This window comes from Mustela nivalis (assembly GCF_964662115.1).
Source record: "Mustela nivalis genome assembly, chromosome: 3".
NCBI lineage: Eukaryota > Metazoa > Chordata > Mammalia > Carnivora > Mustelidae > Mustela > Mustela nivalis.
In genome coordinates, this window is record NC_139022.1 from 175509693 (window position 1) to 175532696 (window position 23004).

General features: G+C 53.0%; 1 protein-coding gene across 2 annotated transcripts in view; it reads right to left on the minus strand.

Annotated features, from left to right (window-relative positions):
• Window positions 1-2148: 2148 nt before the first annotated feature.
• The window catches only part of TENT4A (terminal nucleotidyltransferase 4A), a 47091-nt gene continuing 26235 nt past the window's right edge, over window positions 2149-23004 (minus strand). The window contains exons 2-13 of one of the 2 annotated variants that reach the window (XM_082724876.1): window positions 21323-21446; window positions 20300-20346; window positions 19026-19146; window positions 16779-16886; window positions 15492-15620; window positions 12925-13138; window positions 10817-10943; window positions 9637-9737; window positions 8400-8572; window positions 7889-8047; window positions 5853-6017; window positions 2149-4399 (exon numbers count right to left, since the gene is read on the minus strand). In XM_082724876.1, coding sequence (XP_082581002.1) covers window positions 4208-4399; window positions 5853-6017; window positions 7889-8047; window positions 8400-8572; window positions 9637-9737; window positions 10817-10943; window positions 12925-13138; window positions 15492-15620; window positions 16779-16886; window positions 19026-19146; window positions 20300-20346; window positions 21323-21446 — 1660 coding nt within the window. In that variant the 3' untranslated portion in view covers window positions 2149-4207. Of the gene's footprint in view, window positions 4403-5852; window positions 6018-7888; window positions 8048-8399; window positions 8573-9636; window positions 9738-10816; window positions 10944-12924; window positions 13139-15491; window positions 15621-16778; window positions 16887-19025; window positions 19147-20299; window positions 20347-21322; window positions 21447-23004 lie in introns of both variants that reach the window. The other variant, XM_082724875.1, reaches the window with a different exon arrangement.

The following is a 23004-nucleotide window of genomic DNA, read 5'->3' on the forward strand; positions in this document are numbered from 1 at the left end:
CCTCACATCTGCCTTGTCACACACTTCTTTCCAGACCTGGAAGTGACTCACAAGAGAACCTCTGTGTGACCTTTAACACCATCAGTGCTTCGAAAACTCTGGGTCAGAGGTGGTGCCGAAAGAGCGCAGTGTGGGAGGACTCTGGCCTCCTTCATGGATCTTGCCTGGAACTCAGCGCAGGGCCTTGAAGTCATGGGCCGGCCCTGCTCCAGGACACGGTTTTGCTGGGACTACAGGGGCGCGGCAGCTCTGTCCAAGGGCCCTCGTGACAAATCTTAGGAACTGCCTCACCGCGGGAAGCCAAGGGAACACAGCAGTGAGACCTCTTTTCCAGCCATTCCTAGTGAGAACTAGCCCCAAGGTCATGATGTTCGGGGCTGAGGTGTTTCTCGGTGGCCACTCCCCTTCCCTAAATCATCTAAGTTACTTAAGGACTGGTAGGGACTTCGCAAGTTAGAAAAGCTGAGGATAAACCACGCACCCTTGTCAAGACTTCAGTTAGGTGACCACAGGCCGACTGCAACAAAGACGTGTGCCAGGAGTGGGCACGTCCACCCTGCGGAGACCGTCGCCTCCCGTGTGCACCTGCTGCCAGAGCCCAGGCCCCACACTCTGTGCACACGAACCCCAAGTACCTCGAGCGTGGATGAAGGTGGGGCATGACCCCGCACAACTGGAAGTAGTCAGGGAGCCCTGGCCACAAGGGAGCAAATTTGGAATCCTAAGACTTCTGGGGACTGGAGGTCACTGCAGTGACCTGCGGGTCCTCCACTCAAAGCTGAGTAGCACGGACGGTGTGAGCCGTGAGCGGCCTCAGGCACCCACCCTGCTGCCCCGCCACTTCCCAGGGAGGCCCAGGGAACAGGGCCTCCTCTCGCCTGCCCTGAGCCGGAGACAGGTGGTCCCCCCGCCCTGGGCTCCCGGCTGATAGGTGTGACTTACTGACTCGATGGGCTCCTTCTAGGGGCCTGGGGCTCCTGTGGACCGTGTCGTGCAGAGGGCCGAGGGCAGCAGGGCCCCGCCCCAGTCCATCAGTGTGGCCTCGCCAGCCCCATCCCACCTGCCCAGGGCCCCCCAGGGTGGTCACTGCTCACCTGGACCACCTCAACACCGCTTCCAGCCGCTCTCCAGTGAGTGGCCACAGGGACATAGAAACCCTCTGCCTTCCCATCACGGCTCCCCTCCCCCTAGTCTCGGCTTCTGCACCTGCTCCTGGCCAGTGCTCCACAGCCTCCTTGCTGTGCCACCAACGTGCCAGCTCCTTCAGGCCACTTGGTCCCAGCTCAAGGGCTTTCCAGTGGCCCTAGCCACAGACACACCTGTCACTACGCCTGCAGCCGCTGTTCACAGCACTGACGTGGGTTACAGTAGTTGCAGCCTTGTCAGAATGTAGGTGCTGCATGTGGAGGGTCTTGTGTCCTCGGGGAAGTCCCTGCTGGAAGCCCTCTGGGAAACCCTTGGGGAAGGAGCAAATGAAAGGCTGTCCCAGGACCCACGGTGGAAAGTTCTAGCACACACCCTCCCGGGGCCCGAGAGGCCGACACACGTGGTTCTGTCACTCACTGCTCTGTAGGACTCCTTAAATACCTCCTCATAAACTCTAAATATGTTACATTTTAAGCTACATTTTGACTGCTTGGCTGTTTAAAATGTGTTCTTCTTAGGGGCGCCGGGTGGCTCAGTTGGTTGAGCATCTGCCTCCTGCTCAGGTCATGATCCCGGGGTCCTGGGATCGGGATCATTGCTCAGCGGAGCCTGCTTCTCCCTCTGCCACTGCCCTGCCCCCTGCTTGTGCTAATGCAAAAAGAACATTTTTGTGAAGTGCTATTTTTAAGTGATCTAATATGACCTAAGGGAGATGTGGAAGGAGCAGTTTCTCCGGAAAGCACCATCGGTGCCACAGTGTCACCCAACGGGCTGGTCGGACACGGCACATGGACGGTGTCCGTCAACGGTGCGAGGGACTCCCTCCCGGCCCAGAAGGTGAGCAAAGCTCGGTTTCAGCTGCCGCTCCTCTGTACACAGCCCTCAAGTCCCCAAACCAAGGAGAAGGGAACTTTTCACTGCTCCGTTTGAGCTCAAGAATGTGAAATGGTAGAGCCGCCCTTCCTCTTGAGTGGAAAGCAAACATTCCAACACAAACGCCACCTGGTTTCCAAAGTTTATTAAAAATCAAAGAATAGAAAAACTTTACATAAAAATATGTCAATTTTAGCTTCCACATTGTTGTCCACACACACAAAAAATCGAAACATGATACCGTTTTGTTCACCGTGTAGCGCGCGACCACAGGTGGCCAGGCCAATTCATCCGGCTCGCCACAACAGGGTGGAGCGTGGCGCCTGTGTCTGTGAATCGAGCTTTAAAATGCACCCCTGCGGGACCCGCGGCCCGCAGGGGTTCCTTAATGTAGGGGGACAGTCAATATTGCTAATGTGTGGAGATTAGTACAGGCCTACGTATCAGTTTTTTATAAATATTTCTTTATCAATAGATTCACAATTTAAATATCTTTAAATATTTTTGATAACTTTCAATCATCAAGAACTGCAAACATGTGCTACTCTCTTCTGGAAGGCCCCCTGGAGAAGCCACAGCCACAGCCAGGGGCCGGTCCCGGGGAAAAGCCAAGCCTCTGGGGGTCTTGGGGGAGAGCCCAGGACCCCGCCCCCAGGCCACACTCGAGCTCCCCGCTCCGCACATCCATCAGATGTCGTGGTAGTTCAGTCTCTTTGACTTGACCTTCTCTACTAGTGGACTTCAAAGACCAACCTACCTGTAGTGTTCAGCAGGGCCAGAACCCCCCATTTTAAAAACGGGAGGTCAGGTGACCTATGAGATGCAACTAACACCCAGGACAACTGTGGTGCTCCAAAAACTCAGGGTTCGGCCACGTGGATATATTCTTGCTCAAAAGAAGGTAACGAAGACAGCGGCTGTCACGGCAGACCATACCTGCAGACCACACCTGCACAGTGTACCTGTCTGCTCTCCAGGTCGCGCACCGGCTGCTCCGGGCGGGCCCCGACCCCGGGCTGTGCCCTCCTGCGACGCGTTACAAATACTCCCCCGTGCACTGAGCAGCTGAAGTACTCTTCGTAGATTTGCTCTTAACAGAACGAACGCATACTACTACACAGATTCCTCAACGGAATCAACATAATTCCTTTCTCCACATTCCTAAAACTGGGTGCCCTCGTCCGCGCTGACGGTCACCGGACCCATCCTGGCAGGCTATGTGACTAAAACAAACCGAAGCACTTCAAAGTTCACATTTTTTTTTTTTTTTAAGATTTTATAATGTGACAACCCTTTCTCCCCTTAGAAAGTTATACTTCTGGCACTTTAAATGCTGGATTTGTTGTCTACTTGAAAAGAACCGAAAACCAAAATGTTAAAGGTCTGCGGTCCGAGCGAGCCGACAGACAGGCCGGACGGCAGGGCCGGCGGGCAGCTGGTCAGAAGGCCTGGGAGCCGAGCCCCTGCAGGGAAGCGCGGGGCTGCTCGACTCCCCCGCCACGAACAGAGAGGCCTCGTGTCTGACCAAAAGAAAAACACAGAAAGAAACCCCGAGCCCCTCCCTCGCGGTGTTGGTAGCGGTGTTCCTCAGACAACCAGCCGACACGATGAACCCAACTTAGAAAATGCGACTCGGGAAAGGACCTAAGCTTGTTTAAAAAACCTCCTCCCTTAAATATAACTTATGTGAAAATATGAATTAAATAAAAATATCTGAGTTATTGCACAAATCATAAGTTTTCAATATTTACATAGAAAAACAGTTCTGAAATTTGAAAACAAAACGTGAGGGCAGTGACACAATGGCGACCTCCCAACCCTACCCACTGGGGAAGGAGCGAGAACGGGGGCTGACCTCTGCTACTCTGGCGGACGTGCCCTGGCAACACCCCAACCACAACGGACCCAGACCGGCCGCCGGGACCACAGGTCCCGGTCCAGACCTGCTCCGGCCCTGAAGGAGAAGCGTCCCGGGAAGGCAGACACAGCGTCCACGCTTAATAAGGCTTCACAGATGAGCACAAGGAGCTGTTCTTTCAGATGGACGTGACCACCACACAAGGGACATGCAGAGTGGTCAGCGGCGGGCGGTCCGAGGGGCCCGGGCCGACGTGCTGGATGCTGGTCTCAGTTCCCGGCTGGGCGCCGAGGCCGAGGGGAGGGGGGCGGGAGGCGCCATCAGGGGCTATTATCTGCTCAGACTGACGGGCAGGCTGTCCCTCGTGTGCGTGTGTTTTTTCCTCCTCCAGCCGGTGCGGTTGTATTGGTGGTGTCCTCGGTTGCCCACGGGGGGCCGCACGCCTCCACTGCCCACAGAGCTGTACGTGCCGCCCTGGCTGTGGTTGTGGGAGCCTTTCAGGGACAGCTTCATGCCGCTGTGCTGCTGGAGAGACAGAGAGGGACGGCAGCATGGGCAGCTGCCCTGGAGACCCCAGACGCCGCTGCTGCGGGGCTCGGTCGGGGGCAGCACGCCTCCATGTGCCCCAGCTGCGCCCTCCACCCCCCCCCACCAGGCCCGTGGACAGTGAGCGCGCACAAGGGCTGCACCCGACTGCCATGTGCAGTGTCCCGGGGACGGAAGGAGGAAGGAGCGCAGAGCCCCAAGCTTGCAGGGTCACAGGGACCGCTACACCCAGCAGACAGTACCGCGCCCACTTAGCGACCCGGCCGGCTCAGAGCACATCCACACTCTCGCATCTGAAGCCGTGAGCGTCACACTCCCAACTGGTCCTGTGTGGGCACAGAACGTTATCTTCCCCACTTCAGCTCTGACGTCGTGCAGACACACGCAGGAGTTCACGTCCCGCGGGCCACACTCCGGCTCCCCCAGGAGGGACGCCGCACACGCCAGGCGGGCACTCAGGCTGCTGCTCTACCCGCGGCCTGGCGCGGAGCCCACCAGGAGAACACGGCCGCTTTCGGGAAGGGCGCAGAGCAAACAAGCAGCAGGGGGGCTTGTGCGGGAAAGCCAAGATGCATTAAGGAAGGTGCGTCCCCGTTCAAGGAGTACTCTCGTGCCCGTCCTTCCAGCAGGCCGGCGGGAGACGCCCGGGTGCCCTGAAAACCCCCTTGTGACCCGAGGGGTGAACCCCAGGAGGAAAGCTCCCTGACTTAGCTCCAAATGAACACAACAATCTGGCCTTAATGCCAGCTTCAGAGAGCCAACCCCTAAACATTAAAAACTTACCGGCAAAATACAGTCAGATAAGCAACAGAGAAATGGACGACGGTCATCGAGGTCAGTGGCCCCAGTGTCGTCAGAGCCCAAGGGAACACATTCACCTTCAGACACTGCACCTGACTCCTACAGGCAAACGTTGCCACAGCTCTCAGAAACACTCCGGCCCTTCAAGGGCACAGGGAATGAGCTAACAACCTGTTTTCCTACTCCAGAACGGTTGCTTGTGTGCAGACTCTGGACTTCGAGAAGCCACAAGGGCACCAGCAGATGCATTCCCGGGGCCCCGCTGGAACCAAGAAAGCAGACCCCATGCAGGGCCCTTGCCCCGGGCGCCCAACACAAAAGAGGAGCCGGTGAAGCCACACAGGCCGGGCGGCACCGCGCCACGGGTCCCACCAGCATCTGTGCCTGACGTATCAGCCAGGTGTTTGGCATGGAAGTTAATTCAGTGGAAAAGGAAATCAGATGCTTAAACTGTATTTGAAAATAACTTTTAAAGTTTCATTCACCACAAAGAAAAACAAACAGGAAGCTGAATGATGAGAAAACAAATTCCGTTTTAAATCACATCTCTGTGGAGCCCCATCTCTGGCGGAGAGAGCAGGAAGCCCTGGGCTGTGGACACCGGGCCCGGGCCAGGCGGGAGGCCTACCTTGTGATACAGGTGAGGGCTTGAGAGCGGGTTGGGAGACGCGGACGGAATGGCCGGGGAAGACATGTGGTGGACAGCTTTCAACGCCGGAGTTCCTTCAACGCTGACTTGTCTGCAAGGGACGGGGGCCACCCCCAGGGTCGGTGGAGGTATCGTAAACCTGGTCTAGGAACAGAAAGACCAGAGGCATCCATGAGGCCCCAGGCCAACAGAGGTCGGCAGTTTTTGTGCTGAGCCCCTGAAGGGAGGGCGCTGCTTCGGAACGGCCATTTGCAAACAGGCTCATTCATGGAGTCTGTGTCTTCCTCTAAGTTGAAGGCATCTGTTTTGCATCAGAAGCATTCCACACCCTGCGATGGCACTCCAACAGAGAGCAGGTCCAGTGACGCGAGTCGTAAAGTCTCGTTCATCACAAAGACCAAGCCACAGCTCAACAGATCAGTCCTCAGAGTAACACCTGCCCCTGGTCTCCGGACAGAGCGGAAACGCAGCCCCACCCGCAACCCAGGACGGGAGGCCGGACACCGGTCGAGGCGATGGCCCGTGGAGGGTTGCCGGCCTGCAGATGGGTGCCGCAGAAGGCTGGTCCCTCCCTGCCTCCCGTCCCTCCAGCCCCGGGACCGCCTGTCTTTCTGCATCACGGAGCCCGCGGGCAGGGGTGCCGGTGCGAAGCTCTCTCAGAACTCCGGGACCTGCACAGCTCACCCCGAGGAGCCCCACGCATCTGCCCTCTCGGAGACTGGCTGCGGCGCCACCCCAACAGCAGTGGATGGAGCGGGAGCTGGGGTCTCCCGGGCGCTGCTCTATGGGGGCGACAGAGCCCACACACGGGGGGCTGGAGCCCATGCAGCAGGCTCTCTCCTCGGCGGGGTCTTCCCTCACCCGGGAGCCCGTGTCCCTGGGAAGAGCCAACGCTTGGGTCAGCTGGACTCATGCCCCCGGCTCTCAGGGCCCATGTCACCCCGAGCGGGGCACTCTGTCGTCCGCAAACTCCCAGGGACAGAATGCCGGTGATGTGCACGGCGGGCGCGTACTGAGCTGCTCTACTAGAAGCCAAGTTTACAGATTAGAAACAAAACGAGATAGTGGGCCTCGAGCCTTGGCTTACGATGTAAATGATCTTAGCTTCAGCCTCACCCACTGTTAGCAAAGTGACAGAGGGGACCAGGGTGCCAGCAGCGGCCTGTGACCAGCCAGAACCACACACACAGCATCAGGGAGACCACTGCCCCGGGCTCCAGCGTTAGGCTCACGCAGGACTGACACCATCCCCAAGGCCCGGGAGCCCCGTGAGAACTGGCCCTCCCAGGGCAGAGCCCGATGACAGACAGGAATCTGCAGGTCTGCCAGCGCCCACATCTCTCTCTGCTCAAATTACAACCCACACCGCAGAGATGACCTTCCTTCACAGGTGAATTAACACAGGTTTTTACACATACATGTTCAATTATGTTTAACTATGGATACCACACTTAATATTTTTTAAATTATCTTTCAGGCTTCTAATTTCATCTAAGTTGAAAAAAAGAACAGAGGACATATTCTATATACTGTCTAATAATAACTTGAGGAAGTCAAAGTTTTAGTGTAAACTTCTTGACAGTATAAATGTAGACACTCTGAGAGGAAGCAGGACCGTGGTCCTTTCCTGCCAGGGGCGTGGGGCAGGTAGTACCAGAATCCAACTGACGTGGCCCCAAGGACCACAGTCTCGGGCACGGTATCAGTCATTTTCAGAAAGATGCTCAACCCGGACCTTGTCTGAAGACCCTCAGTGCTGGAGAGCCAGGAGCCCCCCTGGCACAAACACTGCACAGGGTGGTCCTCAAGGACACAGTCTTCTAGAGAATGAAAGGAGTTAATTTGATCTGTCCACGAAGGACAAGGATGCCCTACAAGATAGGAATGTACCTTCTGAAGATTTCCGAAGATCTGTCTCTAATTCTATGGTACCAGGGGCCCCCAGAGCACCTGCACCAGCTCAGACGCGGTCCCCAGGGGCCCGTCTGGAGGAAGGGCATCGGCGCGCCGCATACCTGAGTGTTAGTTGTCATGACCAGCGTTCTGGAAGTGGCGGACTGAGGCTTGCCACTCGGCATGGGCAAGGCGGTGGGGAGACCAGCCAGCAGGGGCGTCGGCGCTTGCAGACTGAACTGGTAAACGCTGGGCGTTGTGCAGGGCGGCGTGTCCGAGTCCTTGGAGTAGGAAAAACAACAGAGACAACCGTAGAGAGTTGTGCTGCTTCCTCATGACGCTGCCACAGAAGGGTATGAGCACATGGCCCGAGCCACTGAGACGCCCCCCACCAAGTTCCCTCAGGGAACACGGGACAGACCCCTCAGTTCAGCGCGTCACCCCACGCAAGCTCTAAAACGCTCTCCCAGGGAGTCGCTACAGCTGTGTGAGAGGCAAGGATGGGGTCCCCGACGGCCGGCAGAGGCTCGTGGCAGAGCCGGGGCCCCTCGGTGCTGTCTGGGGGGCTGCACAGACACACCCGGAGGGGAGGTTACGCACCCTGCGACGGACGCTCCCCCAGGGCACACTCACGATGTCACTCCCGGAAAGCGAAGACACTGAGGAGGCGGAAGAGCCGGACGAGAGCAGCTGGGGGCTGGGCAGAGACAAGGTCAGGCGCTGGCTGAAGGGGGACTCCGGGTCCCGGCGCTGGGGCGGATCCCCGTCGCAAGCACTTACTCGCTCTTTTATCTTAATTCTGTTGTCTGTGGGAACAACACAGCCCAGCTGAGCCACTTGCTAAGAGGACAGTCGCGCACACCCCGCCAGACAGCCTCCAGCCACAGGGGCCACCGAGCCTGGACACGTTGCTAACAAGACTCCCAAACTGATTTCTGATTTACCTAATTTACTTAATTTTAAAAATTGTACTTCTTGGGGCACCTGGGTGGCTCAGTGGGTTAAGCCTCTGCCTTCAGCTCAGGTCATGATCTCAGGGTCCTGAGATGGAGCCCCGCATCGGACTCTCTGCTCGGCAGGGAGCCTGCTTCCCCCTCTCTCTCTGCCTACTTGTGATCTCTCTCTGTCAAATAAATAAATAAAATCTTTAAAAAAAAATTGTACTTCTTTCAGTTATTAGACAACCTTGAGATATGTCTAGAACAACCTGGATGTGTAAACAGTTTTCAACTGTAAATCTTAGGGACTCTGCAGCAGGGTACACGTCTCTGGGGAGGCTGGGGCAGGGAGCGCTGTGCACACCGGGTGTCATGGGCACAGCACCAGCCCGGGGGGGTGGAATCGGTCCAAGACTCTTTATGCAGACTCCATGTTGAAATGTTACTATTTCGGGGGCGCCTGGGTGGCTCAGTGGGCTAAGCCTCTGCTTTCGGCTCAGGTCATGATCTCAGGGTCCTGGGATCGAGCCCCACATCAGGCTCTCTGCTCAGTGGGGAACATGCTTCCTCCTTTCTCTCTGCCTACTTGTGATCTCTGTCTGTCAAATAAATAAAATATTTTTAAAAAAAGAAAGAAATATTACTATTTTCAATACTATGCTGAATAAAATACAATAGGAAAAGGAATTTCACCTGTTTCTTTTCACATTTTTAATGCAGTTACTACAGGAAACTTTAAAGGTCCGTGCAGGGCAGGCACTGTATTCCCACTGCCCTAAATCTCCCAGCTGGAAACGCTTACGGAAGACGAGGCCTTTCCTTAGAGGGAACAATGAGCACCGAGGGACAGAAAGACACTCCGAGGGACAGAAAGACACTCCCGCGTCAAGGCATCAGAAGCTCAAGAGTAGCGCGGCCGGACAAGCTCTCACCCAGCTCAGGTGCCGGGGGGGCCTTGCCGCCCCACTTCTCCTTGATCCACCGCCGGTAGTCGATCACCTCCTGGGTCACTTTGATGATTCTTCCTAGAGTACTGCAGAGGGACAGCGGGGGAACCAACGTGCTGCAGAGCGGCTGCGGAACCCACAAGCCCTTCTGACTAGCTCTTTTATATTTTCAACAACATATCACTTTGTCAAGAAAAAACAAGAAAGCCAAAATAATTTTACAAATTGTGTTCTGATTTCTGATGCCGGAGCCCAGGTGCACTCTGAGATCACACTACAGAGAAAGTGGGTTCCCTTACACAGATGTCCTTGAGCCGAGAGCCGGCTACTACAGAAGATGGCTTCAACCCTGCGCATGAGCAGGAGAGCACCCCCCACCCCGCCCAGCACCCACGAAGGTCTGGTACCAGCAGACGGTGCCGAGACTGCGGACCCCGGCACAGAGCCCTGCCGGAAAGCCCCGCTGAGTAGGCAGAGGCACAGAACCCACCGAAAGGCGGTGAGTGCGAGCGCCGGGACCCCCGTGCTGCACAGCGCCCGCCGCCTCTCGCCACCATCTTCCTCTTCCTCCTTTCCACTGCCCTCACTCCCTCCCTCCGCCCGCCAACCCCACCACCTCCCAGCCACTCTGCAGGATTTCTCACTGCCAATAAAAGTGCACACTGCACAAGTGAGCTCAAACGCAGAATGAGGGACTGGTCTGCAGGAGAGACGCGGGGCGGGGGGAGGCGCGGACCCACGTGTACTCTCCCTTTAAGCTCATCATGTGCATTTTGAGAACAACCTGAAGAAAAAGCATCACATTCCAAAGTGGGAAAAGCACCAGAAATCATTTCCCCAAAATAAAATGCCCTGAAGAAATGGTGGACAACCCCCAAGTAAGAAATTTTCAGTGCTCAGCCACGGATGAACCACACGTGGCCCTCCTCATCGATCATCGCAAGTTCTACTAGAAGGTCCTAGAATGGTGCATACTGGTGTACACATTCTACGCCTATGTAGTAGGATATACACAGAATGTACTATGAATGGCGAACCCATCCATAAACCTCATGGAGGCCAACAACCGAGACCAGCAGCGCCCCTGCCGCACAGAGGCGGAGGCAGGGAGCTGCCAGGCCACCAGGGCTGTGAGCCCAGGACAGCGACACATGACCTGCATTACCTTTCCGAGTCTCTGTTGGGATAGGACCTCGCGAGGGGCGACACGGCGTGACTGAGGACAATGTAGGCGTAGTCGAACACCTGCTTCACCTGCATGGCCCCGTATGAGCTGCGGCCAACGTCATTTCCTGAGACAGAAAGGCAGCTGTAAGACCCTGCAGACACCGGGCCCTTCGTCCAGACCTGTGTGATCGTCCCAGTTCTTCTGCAGTGGGCCCTGGCCATGGACACACTCCCTGACCACACCAGAGAACCAAGGCAGCAGCCTCAGTCCTAGTGCAGCTGTGCCGACAGGGCGTGCACTGCAGCGGGCCCTTGGCCCGGGCACCCTGCAGCTCAGTCAGCACCCGCCGGACCTGCAGGAAGAGAATCCTTCAGGGCAGAACGCACAAGGTCTCCTTGGGACCAGATGGGTGGCAGATCAGATGAAGCCAACGTCACTGCAGTCACCAAGTGAACCCCAGTCAAGGAACGTTTAATAACAGCACAGTTTGGGATTTTAATTCACATGAACTCATTCTTCACAATTCAAGGAAGCAGAACGTTCTAGAAGCCATTCTGAGGACTGGAATTTTCTCTTTTCCAGGTCTGACACTATAATCCAGTGATAACGTGGGCTTTCGTTTTTCAAGTACATTTAAACAGACACTGAAGACACTGGAATCCCTGTAATTTAACTGATCAAACACAGACAAACGGATGTGAAAATACGTTCCTCTGCTGCTGGGAAAAGCTAGACTGAAAAAACATCCGTCAGTCCTGCTACTTGTGAAAAACAGGACCCTCAGTAGTTTCCTGCCACAAGATTCTTAAGAAGTGAATTTCATACTCCAGCAGCCATGAAATGAAGCAAACAAAAAAATCCATTAAATTTAAGGACATTAAAAATATATATAGAAACAGAATAACAAAAAACACCAAATACAGATGCAAGGGACAAACTTGGGCAAAAAAAAAGCGGAGCATGACGATGGAAAAGAGGCAGGATCCCCCAAAGTCACTAGGAACACAGCTGGGCAGACACACGGACAAAGCATGTGAATGTGCACAACAGGAAGACAGGTGCAGTGCACCTGGGCGGAAGTTCTCCACCACTTTTTGTCACCTGTCACTGACTTCATCACCAACAGTAACAACAGTGTCTCACATACTAGATACTCAATAAGTATTTGTGGACTAGATAAATAAATATTTGCTTCTCCTCACTCATCATTAAAGAAATGCAAACTTGGGGCACCTGGGTGGCTCAGTGGGCTGAGACTCTGCCTTCAGCTCAGGTCATGGTCTCAGGGTCCTGGGACTGAGTCCCGCGTCGGGCTCTCTGCTAAGCAGGAAGCCTGCTTCCCCCCTCTCTGCCTGCCTCTCTGCCTGCTTGTGGTCTCTTGTCAAATAAATAAATAAAATCTTTAAAAAAAAAAGAAATGCAAACTCAAGGCACAAGTATGTTGCATGGATCTATAGGAGCAGCGAGGATTATAAAGACCAACCCTAATGAAGGCGGAAGGCGTGCCCTTCCTTATGCTCCTGGGAGTAGAACTAGGGAAACCAGACACCACCTCGGGACGGCCAATGCAGCAATCCGCACAATAGAACATGCCATCCACACACACGAAGGGGATCTAGAAGCTGTTCTGAATTAAAAACACAAGTCGCAAAACTATATGTATTACATGATCCATTTAACTAACAAGACTGCAATAAATATTAATATCCATGTAGGAAAAAAATGGAGAAATGCACATCAGAATGGAAGGGGACTGTGGTCTACTTTGCTTTTCTGTGATATACTTTTTGGAAGTGAGTGGTTTATGATGAAATGTAACAAATACCTTCCTAATCAGAAAAAATAAACTTTTATTCCTTAATTTTTATTTTCTACATTTTTCTGGTAAATTACAGAACATAAACACATTCCAACTTTATAAGAAGTGAACCAGAAGGCATTAAGACACTTCCGAAGGTGTCCCCATTAACTGTCAGGACAGCGGGAACCGGCATCAAGGCAGAGGAGCCTTGGCTTGGGGACCGCAGACACCGGCTTCCCCTCCCTTGCGCCAGCCGCCAGCCAGGCCCCCGGCTCACAGCCAGTGAGGAGCAAGGCACCCTTACCAGGCAGCAGAGGGTCCTCAATGCACAGCATCGACGGTCTGTACCCACTGGTCATGGCTTTCATGATCTCTTCTTTGGCGATATAGGCACCTCCTTCTTTTATTCTAATACCAGTTTTCAAGTAATTAAAATTTCTTCCATAGAGTTCAAAAAACTCTACAAGAAGCATTCCAAGGTTTTCATCGGCTCTCCGGGCATCGATTCTCGGATGCAACTGGAAAAGCAACAGACCCCACATTTGGACTCAAGTCACTTTCTGAAGACTGCATGCAGCGAGGTCCGCTACCTCATGGCTCGGCAAGGACACAACCCAGCGCCGCCTGCTCACTCACCGCGTCCTTGCGGGCGCTCCGGCGACACGCGGAGGCACCCGCGCAGCCTGGAGGCCTTAGTCAGTACACAGTGCTGGAAAGAAAGCAAACCTCTAATCTGGATTTTTTATTACATTTTAATTCTCTGAAACTCATCATCCATTGAGGGTCTTCCTACTGACACAGACCTCTGATTAACAAGTCACCCAAAATGGATCACTAAGCAGAACGTATTCTCCACAATTTAGAGTCAACTAGACATCATGTTATAGGTTCTAACCTTAATCCCATTATTCAAGACAACCCACAGAGGGCAGTATGAGACTGAACGGTATCAGTGTGCCAGTCCGGAAGAGGAGAGATTAATTTTTAACTGTGTACAGGTGATTAGGATTGCGTCATAATATTTACACCAAATTTACATCCCTGCTTGTCACACTGATTAGTGCCGGCCCCAGTTCAGTGCCACATTTTCTTCAAGCAGGTAATGGACCTATTCTGAACATCAGCCTCTGTCTGCGGACATCGTCCTGACCCAAGAGGCCCACAGTGCAGACCTGTGCGGCCCATGAGGACAGCCACAGCCATGGGTGGCTATTTCTACTTAAGTTAATTAAAACAAATTAATTAAACAATTAGTTGGCTGGCCACAGGACAAGCGCTCAGTCGGCACGTGTGGCTTGGGGTCCCTGATGGCCTGTGCAGACCCAGGACACGCCAGAGGCATGGGAAGGTCTAACGGGCGGCGCAGGTCTGGATACTGATGGTCACATCCAGGGGAAATCACAGCTCCTGACGGAAGCAGGAGGGCTGAGAACTTACAACTCACAACGCCCTAAGGAGAGGCACCTCCAGACGCTCACCAGTATTTCTAGGGTCCACAAGCACTGTGGCTTCTGAGGATCTGCTCGGGCAGGACAGTATTCTCACTTTTGCCTTCTAGTTAAACACCCGAGAGCTGGCCGGTGCAAGGCTGGGCCCTCTTACCTCAGTGAGTCAAGAGAGGCACTCAGACGCCACGACAGGCACAGCTCTAAGGCACCGAGGGGCGAGCCAGCCAGCCACTCTGCGTGGGAGCTTCCGTGGGGTCATGGGACTGCTGCCAGGACCCCATGGGGTAAGGACACAGGAGGCACTGAGGCCAGTGCCCAGCACCACAGAAACAAGGGGCAGGCATGATAACAAGGCTACTGAAATAATTCAAATCAGGAAAAACATGAAGAACTAAGTCAAGAGCAACAGGTTATATTTAGTTCAAAAGAAAATATCCAAAAATTAGGGAAGAATGTCTCCGTGTTTCCGGAGGAAAACACGGAAGGCAAAGCAATGTGACTAAATTGTAAGAAAACAGGTGCGGGGATTCTGTTTTCACTATTCCTCCAGTATTTCTGGCAAATATGCGCCACGGAAGTCAAAATAATGAGGCGGCGTGACCGCGACCTCCATCAGCAGTATTAACGGGAAAGAGAGCTGAATTTGGACATAAAACCCTAAGCACAATCACAAATACAAAATTAATGACAAACGTGGAGAAACAGCTAGAAGATACAGGAAAGATTTCATGAAAAACAGAATATCCTTCATTCAAGAAAATATAAATGGGGTTAAGGTTTTCATTAACTCAGAAACTATTTTATATGTTAAGTAACTAACATGTAAGTGTATACATATATTAAATAAAACTATCTTATATGTCAAGTAAGTACCAACATCACAGCATTTAATACGTCTAGGTAGGTTTTCTATTGACAGGTTGTCCCACGGTACTCAATAAATAAGGGCAACATAAAATTTGAGACAAAATATTTATGTCTTGTCAATCTGAAAAGAAAGGCTCTCTCCTCAGCAATTTTTTTTTTTACCATATGTGTTTCCTAATTTTTTTTCTGAAACAAATTTTTCATAAATCACAGTCAGTAACCAAGAAAATCAGTTTTTTATCGTCCATCAAGACATGAAAGTCTCTCCATGGACAGTGTCCTCAAGTTCAGACCGGCGTGAGCCTGATGGACAGACGAGGCGAGCCCGCCCCCTCAAACTGTGCAATCAACTATGACAATGAGCTGTAAAGGAGAGGAGGAAAGAAGTACCCATCAAAATAGTTGTATTGTGACAAACAGAAGTCAGTTTCTCTAAAACAAAGCAGAAGCGTGCAGAGCCAGGGCAGCGGGAACCCCCGAGGCAATGGCTTCACAACATCAAGGGAGAATGTGCAACGTGCTCCCACGTAAGGCTGCAGAGAGAACGCACACTCACCTGTAGAAAACTAATGGCCATTAAAATTAGGCTGTATGAGCTAATTCCACCTGTAAAAACTTCATTCAGGTCCCTCTGCAGGAGGAACTGTTTCAATACTAAAATCAAGTAAGGCAGCAATGAATATTTCTGTAAATTAAAAAAAAAAAAGAAAAAAGATCAGTTAATATACCTTTAAAGATGTGTCACATAGCAAACTTCACATAGTAGAAAAAGAAGCTTTCTCAATCCTCTTACCACCTAGAAGGCTCTAGGCCCATCATCCTCAATTTTTAGGTGCCTGAGAATTAATTGTGTGAAGACTTGCTAAGTGCCCCCCGGGAGCCACATCCCAGGTCATGGCTCAGCAGGGATGAGGCTGGAGGAGCTCCTCCCCAAAGTAGAGCTCAGGGAGAAGGAAAGGAGTGTTTTCCTTCCGATTAGTTCCCGAGGCCTAGCTTGCTCCGTGACAGGTGCAGGTTGGGGGCAGGAAGGAGGGGAGGGGATGAGGCCGTGAGCCAGGAAGGACCTAGAACCGATGCGCAAAACTCCAATGCCCAGAGGCCCCCAGGAGAGGAGCGGGGGGGGGGGGGGGGGGGGGAGGCATGGTACAGCCGATGAGGCAGGAAGCCACGAGCAGAAGAACATGGACAGCAGCTGAAGGTAAGAAGGAAATGGAGAGGCTGGCGAAGAGGGCTGGGGGCCAGTGGAAGCGTCTGCTGTTGTCATGTTCTGCTGGGCCCAGAAGTTAAGGGAAGCAGTTTAGGCGGACAAGCCTGCTGCTGCACAGTTAAGGGAAAAACTGAAGGAACAAGGTCCTTGAACCTGTGGGAAGAGGCAGTATCCACATTACGATGCTGAGGTTGCCTCTGTAAAGGATTTCATCCCTTTCCTTAAAACAGGAGCGAAAGACCATCTACTTGACCGGACCACACACTCGGTCCACTAGCTCCCATCGTTAGACACCGAGATGATCCAAGTAAGCCAACTATATCACGATGCCTTCCACTTCCAATAAACTTAACTCGCACATCAGGCACACTGAGCTCTCGGGATGGTCATTTTGTAATCATGAGAGGAGCATTTTCACAAACTCTCTAAAATAACACTCAACTTTGTGGTTAGCCAGGAAAGTAAATCTACAAAACAGCTACATAACTTCGGTGTATCTCTAGAAATAATATTGCAAGATAAATAATTCAACTGTAAGTCTTTATCATTAAAGACTATTGTTCAGTTTAAAGTCCCATAAGATGCCCAACCTAACAGGTTCCCGTTCTGACAGTGCTAACTCGCCGGCGACAGCACCTTCATGTAATTCTTGATGAGCTCTGCTGCCCGGACCCCAGTCTCCATGTTAAAGCTGATGTCCACTTTAACTTCAGTCTCCTGGTCTGTGAGTTTTATTATCGGTACCTGCGAAGAGTTTATTAAAAAAAAAAAAAAAAAAAAAAAACTAAGCTTTAATGGCCAACATTCACTGCAGTCTGGCATCAAAATGTTTCCTATGTTGTACACAGAGGTTTTTTTCCCCTAACTCACGAAAGGGCTGAGAGATCATGAACCCCAGACCTTAAAAAATGAGAAGAAAAGGGACTTTTGCCAGGGTCGGCCACCTTAGTCCTGGCACCCAGGCCCCTGCCCCACCCCGCAAACAGTTAGGGTTTACCTCTGCCCAGCCCTCCTGGACAGACTCAAAATCAGCCACTATCTGCGGAAAGGCCGGGGCTCCAGGAGGACAAGCGAAGTCCCTGACCCCCCAGTTCCAACCCCCCAGGGGTGCCTGATGACAGAGCAGGGCGCCAGGTCCCCAAATGACATTTGCAAGAATTTCTGAAAACACTAAGATTAAGTTAAAAGCCAGTTTTTCAATTGGGTTTTGTGCTAATGTTTCTTCAAACAATTCTACACTAAGACAATTAGTGTTTTCACGAAGACAATTTAATTAAACAAACAAACAAACCCAAACCAAAAAACCACTTCCCTGTAAAACCAGAGAATAAGAAGCTATTTTGGAAATATTCTCATCAAAAAGACAAGGTGCTCAAAACCAGCCTCACCGAAGCTGCCCCAGCAGCCACAGAGGCCACACTCCTCCCGACCCCCACACAAAACTCTTCTTCCCTGAACAAAAGGCAGGACTTTATTTCCCTCAGCCTCCAAGGAATGGAAAAGGACGTTCTCTGACCAAAACGAGCGAGGTCTAATTAGAGGTTTAGGACACCTCACAGAATCCAGGGTGGCAAACTGCAAAGGACACACTGTGACAGGGATGGGCAGCGGGTGGTAACAGCGACTCCTGGAGATCACCAGGACCGCCAGGCACAGGGAGCCCCAGCCAGAGTGGTCTAGGAAGGCAGAAAAGAAGACGCTTTCCCAAGCATCTTACCACGAACTATTTCAGAAGAAGCCCAAGCCTCCACAACGTACTACCTCCCTCGTGAAGAACTGCTGTCCCCATCACCACTGGGGACCTTCCTCTCCACGCTCACTGAGTGCTTCCCCGAAACCACTCCTGGTGATCACCTGCCCCCGCACACTCTCCTACATACTCCCAGGCTGAACCCCAGATCCTAGAGATTACTAACAGTGCCACAATACTTTTTTTTTTCAGTGGGTGTTCAATATACACAACCTTTCTTCTTAAACACAGCCGTCACGCCAGGCTCCGGGGCCCCGAGCCAGATGATGTGGAGGCTGCCCGGCGCAGAAGGCTGCCCTACAAGAGCTCGCAAGGAGAGAAAGGAGCAGCGGAAGACCAGGGCGGCTCAGTTGCCCTTATGTCTCTCTCTGCTGCACCCCTGGCAGCAGAGCAGACGATGTGGTGTCACTGCAACACCTACCGGACGCGGTCTGTCCTCTAGAATGCTCTGGAGCCCAGGACAAGCAGGCCTGGCCTCTTCACCTCTCTCCATCTAAAGCAGGATACCTGGTCAGAGACAGCCATCACGTTGTTCTCTCCGAGAAGCCAACACCACGGGACAAATGGCAGAGCCCCGAGAGGACAGGGCTCCGGGATTTAATCGTGACCACAGAGAGGGCGAGTGACTTCATTTCCGGGCCGTCTCTAATCCTGGACTCCGAGAAACCTCGACGAGTACACGTCAAAGGACCCTCATCTTCCAACTTCTCCCCAAGATCAAAGGTTTTTATACGGGTAAAATTTTGAATGAAAGAATAGGCAAATTTTGTTTCTTAAATATAACTTGGCAGTGGTAACCACTTTCTGGGCAGACGGCATGCTTTCACCATTCAACTATGTGTGCCTGAAATGGCAGCCCTGAACGTGTCTTTTTCTCACAGTCCTAATGAAAGTTGAACAATCGTATTTTAGCACCAAGGGCAGTGTGATGCTCTCAAGCCTGCAGTCACTTGGGGCGTCATGAAATACGTTCTCGGCTAGTGATCCCAACATTCTAAACAAATGCAAGTACATTTATATCAGCAGGAGAGAGGTCTCCTGTCCACAGCCTAAGCTAAAGCCGCAGGCGAACCACACTGCTGGCAGGTGTGTGAGCGCCCACGCGGGGCTGCGCGCCGAGGCCCCACACTTACTGTAGCTTTGTCAAGGACTTTGATGGAGCATGGCTCGGCCACGTTGTGCTTCCGCAGAGCTTGCTCCAACAGCTGCAGAGGAGGGCGCTCCCACTTTCCAAAGACCACTAAGTCGATGTCACTGGACGGAAGAACAAGTGAGTGTGAAGGCTCGGCTCACATCACTCCCCAGGAACACACACATCTGGGGCGGACCGTGCCACGGCGTGCACACACCCAGCTCTTTCCAGGGCCACACGCACACCCCTGTGAAGCACGCCCCTCTGAGGGAGGGAAGGCGCACTTCCTGAACTACTGGAAACAGATGGAGAGCCAAAAGGCTGAGTTCCCCTGCATCCCCAGGGAATCGAGGAGGTCCGGAATGAAAACCGCTGCCCCTCTGACGCTCCCTGGCTCTTTCCTCCTCCCGTGCCGTCTACACGGCATCATGCCTGCTGACCTGGGCTTCCTGGGCACCTGGAATCTGGTCAATTCCCTACGGGCCCTGCTAATGCCGACCCCAAGTCCTGAGACGACAGCCTCTGCAGTCCAGACCGTTAAGAGTGGGTGAGGAGACCACAAGCTCTTAGCCAAACAATGCACATAAAATGGATCTGGGTACCGCGACAGCTCCTGACACGACGACACTGCAGAACAACTTTAAGACGCGATCTTGTTGGATGTTTTTCAATTAAGAAAGACAAAATAGGGACGCCTGGGTGGCTCAGTTGGTTGGACGACTGCCTTCGGCTCAGGTCATGATCCTGGAGTCCCGGGATCGAGTCCCGCATCGGACTCCCAGCTCCATGGGGAGTCTGCTTCTCTCTCTGACCTTCTCCTCATTCATGCTCTCTCTCACTGTCTCTCTCTCAAGTAAATAAAATCTTTAAAAAAAAAAATAAATAAATAATAAAAAAATAAAAAAGACAAAATACTACTTAAATAGAATTTTGCTTGAATCTTCATTAAAACGGACGATCAATTTTCCAAAACCTATCTAAACCTGGCAGAGCGTCTTCCACCGCATTTTCTTCCGGTGACGCTCCCGCGGGTCTTCACATTTCTGGGGCCCGCACTTTTGCACGGTACTTCAGTACTGAGTGCAAAAGAAAACTACATTCAATTATCCTAACACTACATTCAGTTTCACTTGCAATTCTTCCTCTGTACTCCAGTCTTTTCCTTTAGCTCCCATTTCTAGCCTGAGAAACCTACTTGTAGCCCTGACACACACGCAGATGGGCCCACCCCAAGCGCGCGGCAGCACGAGCAGAGCGGCTCGGCCGGGAACCCACCTGGTCGGGAGGTAGAGGCCTGTGCTGAAGCTGCCGAATATCTGGACCTGGAAGAGAAGCGAGGCCGCGTCACTGCACCCGGCTGCCACTGCTGAGCCCCTGCTGTGCCCTGGCAGGCCACACGCCCACTCTGGGGCCAGACACACCTGCCCTGCAGGCAGGGGCCAGAGGGGGGGGGCGGGCAGGGTGCAGCAAAGCCCCACCAAGCAAAATCCTCTTTGCCCGCCCGCTAAAGACCTACCCCAAGAAGGAATGTTTAAAAACTCGGGTTAAGAGATGAAACAATTATTGGCCTTTCCCAAAACTGCTCAAAGTGGACAATTTTCAAACCTGTAGCTACAGTGCAGAAATCGGGCTCTGCCCCAGGGCACCCAAGATCACAGACAAAGATGTGGAGTGAAATCACAGGAGAGGAAGGGAGTGAAGGGGCTGCCCCTGCCCCCTGGGGGCACGCAAGCCCTCCCAGCCCAGCTCACCGTCCCTCACTGGGTGGTCTCCAGTTACGTCACCACCAGCACAGCAGGCTGACTGTTCAGGGAGCCCTGGACCATCGTCAGCTTGGTCACAGGACACAGGTCACTGCCTATGCCAAGCACCCCACGTGCCCACGACCCCCATCTCAAGGCACACACGTTCATGCACAGTAGAAGTGCGAGGTGGGGGAATTCTTCCCAGTTCTACAAAAAGGAACGTATGCTACGTTGCATAATGAGGACAAGGGGTAGAATTTCTAACCTCAAGGGGAGCTGAAAAGAACGGTAATCACACTACTCCAGAAACAAATTTCCCTCGGCCCACGGTCCCCACACTCACCCAGAGCGCATGTGAAGCACGGGTTGTGCCCCCACCCCCCGGCAGCCTCTCGGGAAGGTGCGAGGCAGGGCCTGGGAACCCGCGGGTGCCACCCCGCCACCCACCCCGGGCCCTCGAGGGCCAAGCCAGGGACTCAGGGCCAGGGACACCCTAGGAGCCCGAGCCCTCGCCATCCCTGGGGTGACCCAAGTGCAGTAAAGAGTGACCCACGTCAGCCGCTGGCCAGAGGTCCTTAACCACGGTTTCGATCCGCTTCACCACCTCCCGTCGCATGGCTGCTTCTTCAGGACAAGGGGACATGAAGTTATAAAAGTCAATGATTTCCTCATGAAGTCTGGAGGACAAAAGAGAAAACACACTCGAGTTACTTTTACAGCTGAGCACATGCTGCGCAAGAAACACAACGGCTCTTCTTCCCACCACGAGCCCCAGGCTAGACAGGAGCCCCAAGGCGGACCCCCCGCCACAGAAACCCCCACAGCCGGCTCGCTGCAGCGGTGCAGACCCGCAGGCCAACCCTGCCCGCGCCAGGACGGACACTGCTCTGGGCGCTGAAAGCTGCAGCCACGATGGCCACGGCGGGGCCCGCCCTAGGAAGCCGAGGACACCCCATTCCTGGAGGCCAGAGCGGGACCCTGCAGGCCACCAAGCCCCCCAGGGCTACCACTCAGCTGTCCTCTCCTGAAGGCGCCAGCCACCCAAGGAGTCTCCAAGCCAAGGTGGATAGGGCCCTCTTCGGAACAGAGCTCCAACAGTAGCATTCCCACAAGAGGGAGATGAGAGCCGCCTCGCTGGCACTCAGCCTCTCCTAACCCCAGGAGCCACCTCTCGCACCCTCCACCCGCCCCAAGCGAAAAAGGCCGTCCTGGGGCAGGCCGGGCTTGTGGAGTTCACTTTCAGGGCCAAGGATCTACAGCGAAGACTCCTCCTGGGAGAAGCAAAGACCCTCATCCCCAGTCAGTCTGAAAGATAAATTCTAAGGGCCAAGTAACCAAATCCTGGAAATTGAGACAAATCGAATCTACCTGTTTCACTCTAAGTTTGATTAATAAAAGAGAAGACAAAATAAAATTTGCTCAATAATAATACAATAATGTTAGCTCAACAGCTAGCAAAATAGTTCGCATACCAGAAGGGAATACTTCTCAACAGGACAATTAATGTCCAGTGACAAAGGCAAGGGGCCTCCTATCCCCTCACATACTCTACTGGCTCTTCTGTCTCACCTGAAGTGCTGCCCACACCCCGAAAATCCACACAGAGCCACCATTGCTAACACTCAGCAGCAGGTCTGAGGGGGCCTGGAGGCCCCTGCAAGCATTCACGGGACCCTAGGAGGAAATCAGTCCTCAACCCCCTTGTTCTCAGTACACCTACAATACCAATTACGCTGTCGCTGGAACTTAAGGTCTATCGCGTCTACGACGGTGGTTCGGCCAGCCATGAGGACAGTGTTTAACATATCCAAGAAGGTTGTAAGTCATACAAAATTGAATTTTCCCAAAATACCTATCAAACTCCCAGGTTTGGGGACTAAAGCTTCTGTCACTTCAACAGTCACTAAGCACCAACAACACCGTAAAGCATCAAACCACAGCCCTATGGCTGAGTAGCTCAGATGGCCTGTGTGAGTCTAAGACGTCATCTAGAACTTGCTATCAACTGGCCACATGGTTAACAGGACTCGGTACGTCAGGTTAGTGGGTTAGTGGCCACAGCAGGAAGAGCCAAAGGTGACCCTGGCTGTCAGCAAGGACATCCTGTGGGGTCTCCTGCGTCGGTCACTGTCGAGGCGGAGAACTGCTAGAAGGCGCTCTGCTGGCCGTCACCTGGTCCCTGGAAAGCACAAGAGCATGTGCTCTCCTACAACTCCTAGTACTGCTAACAGTGTA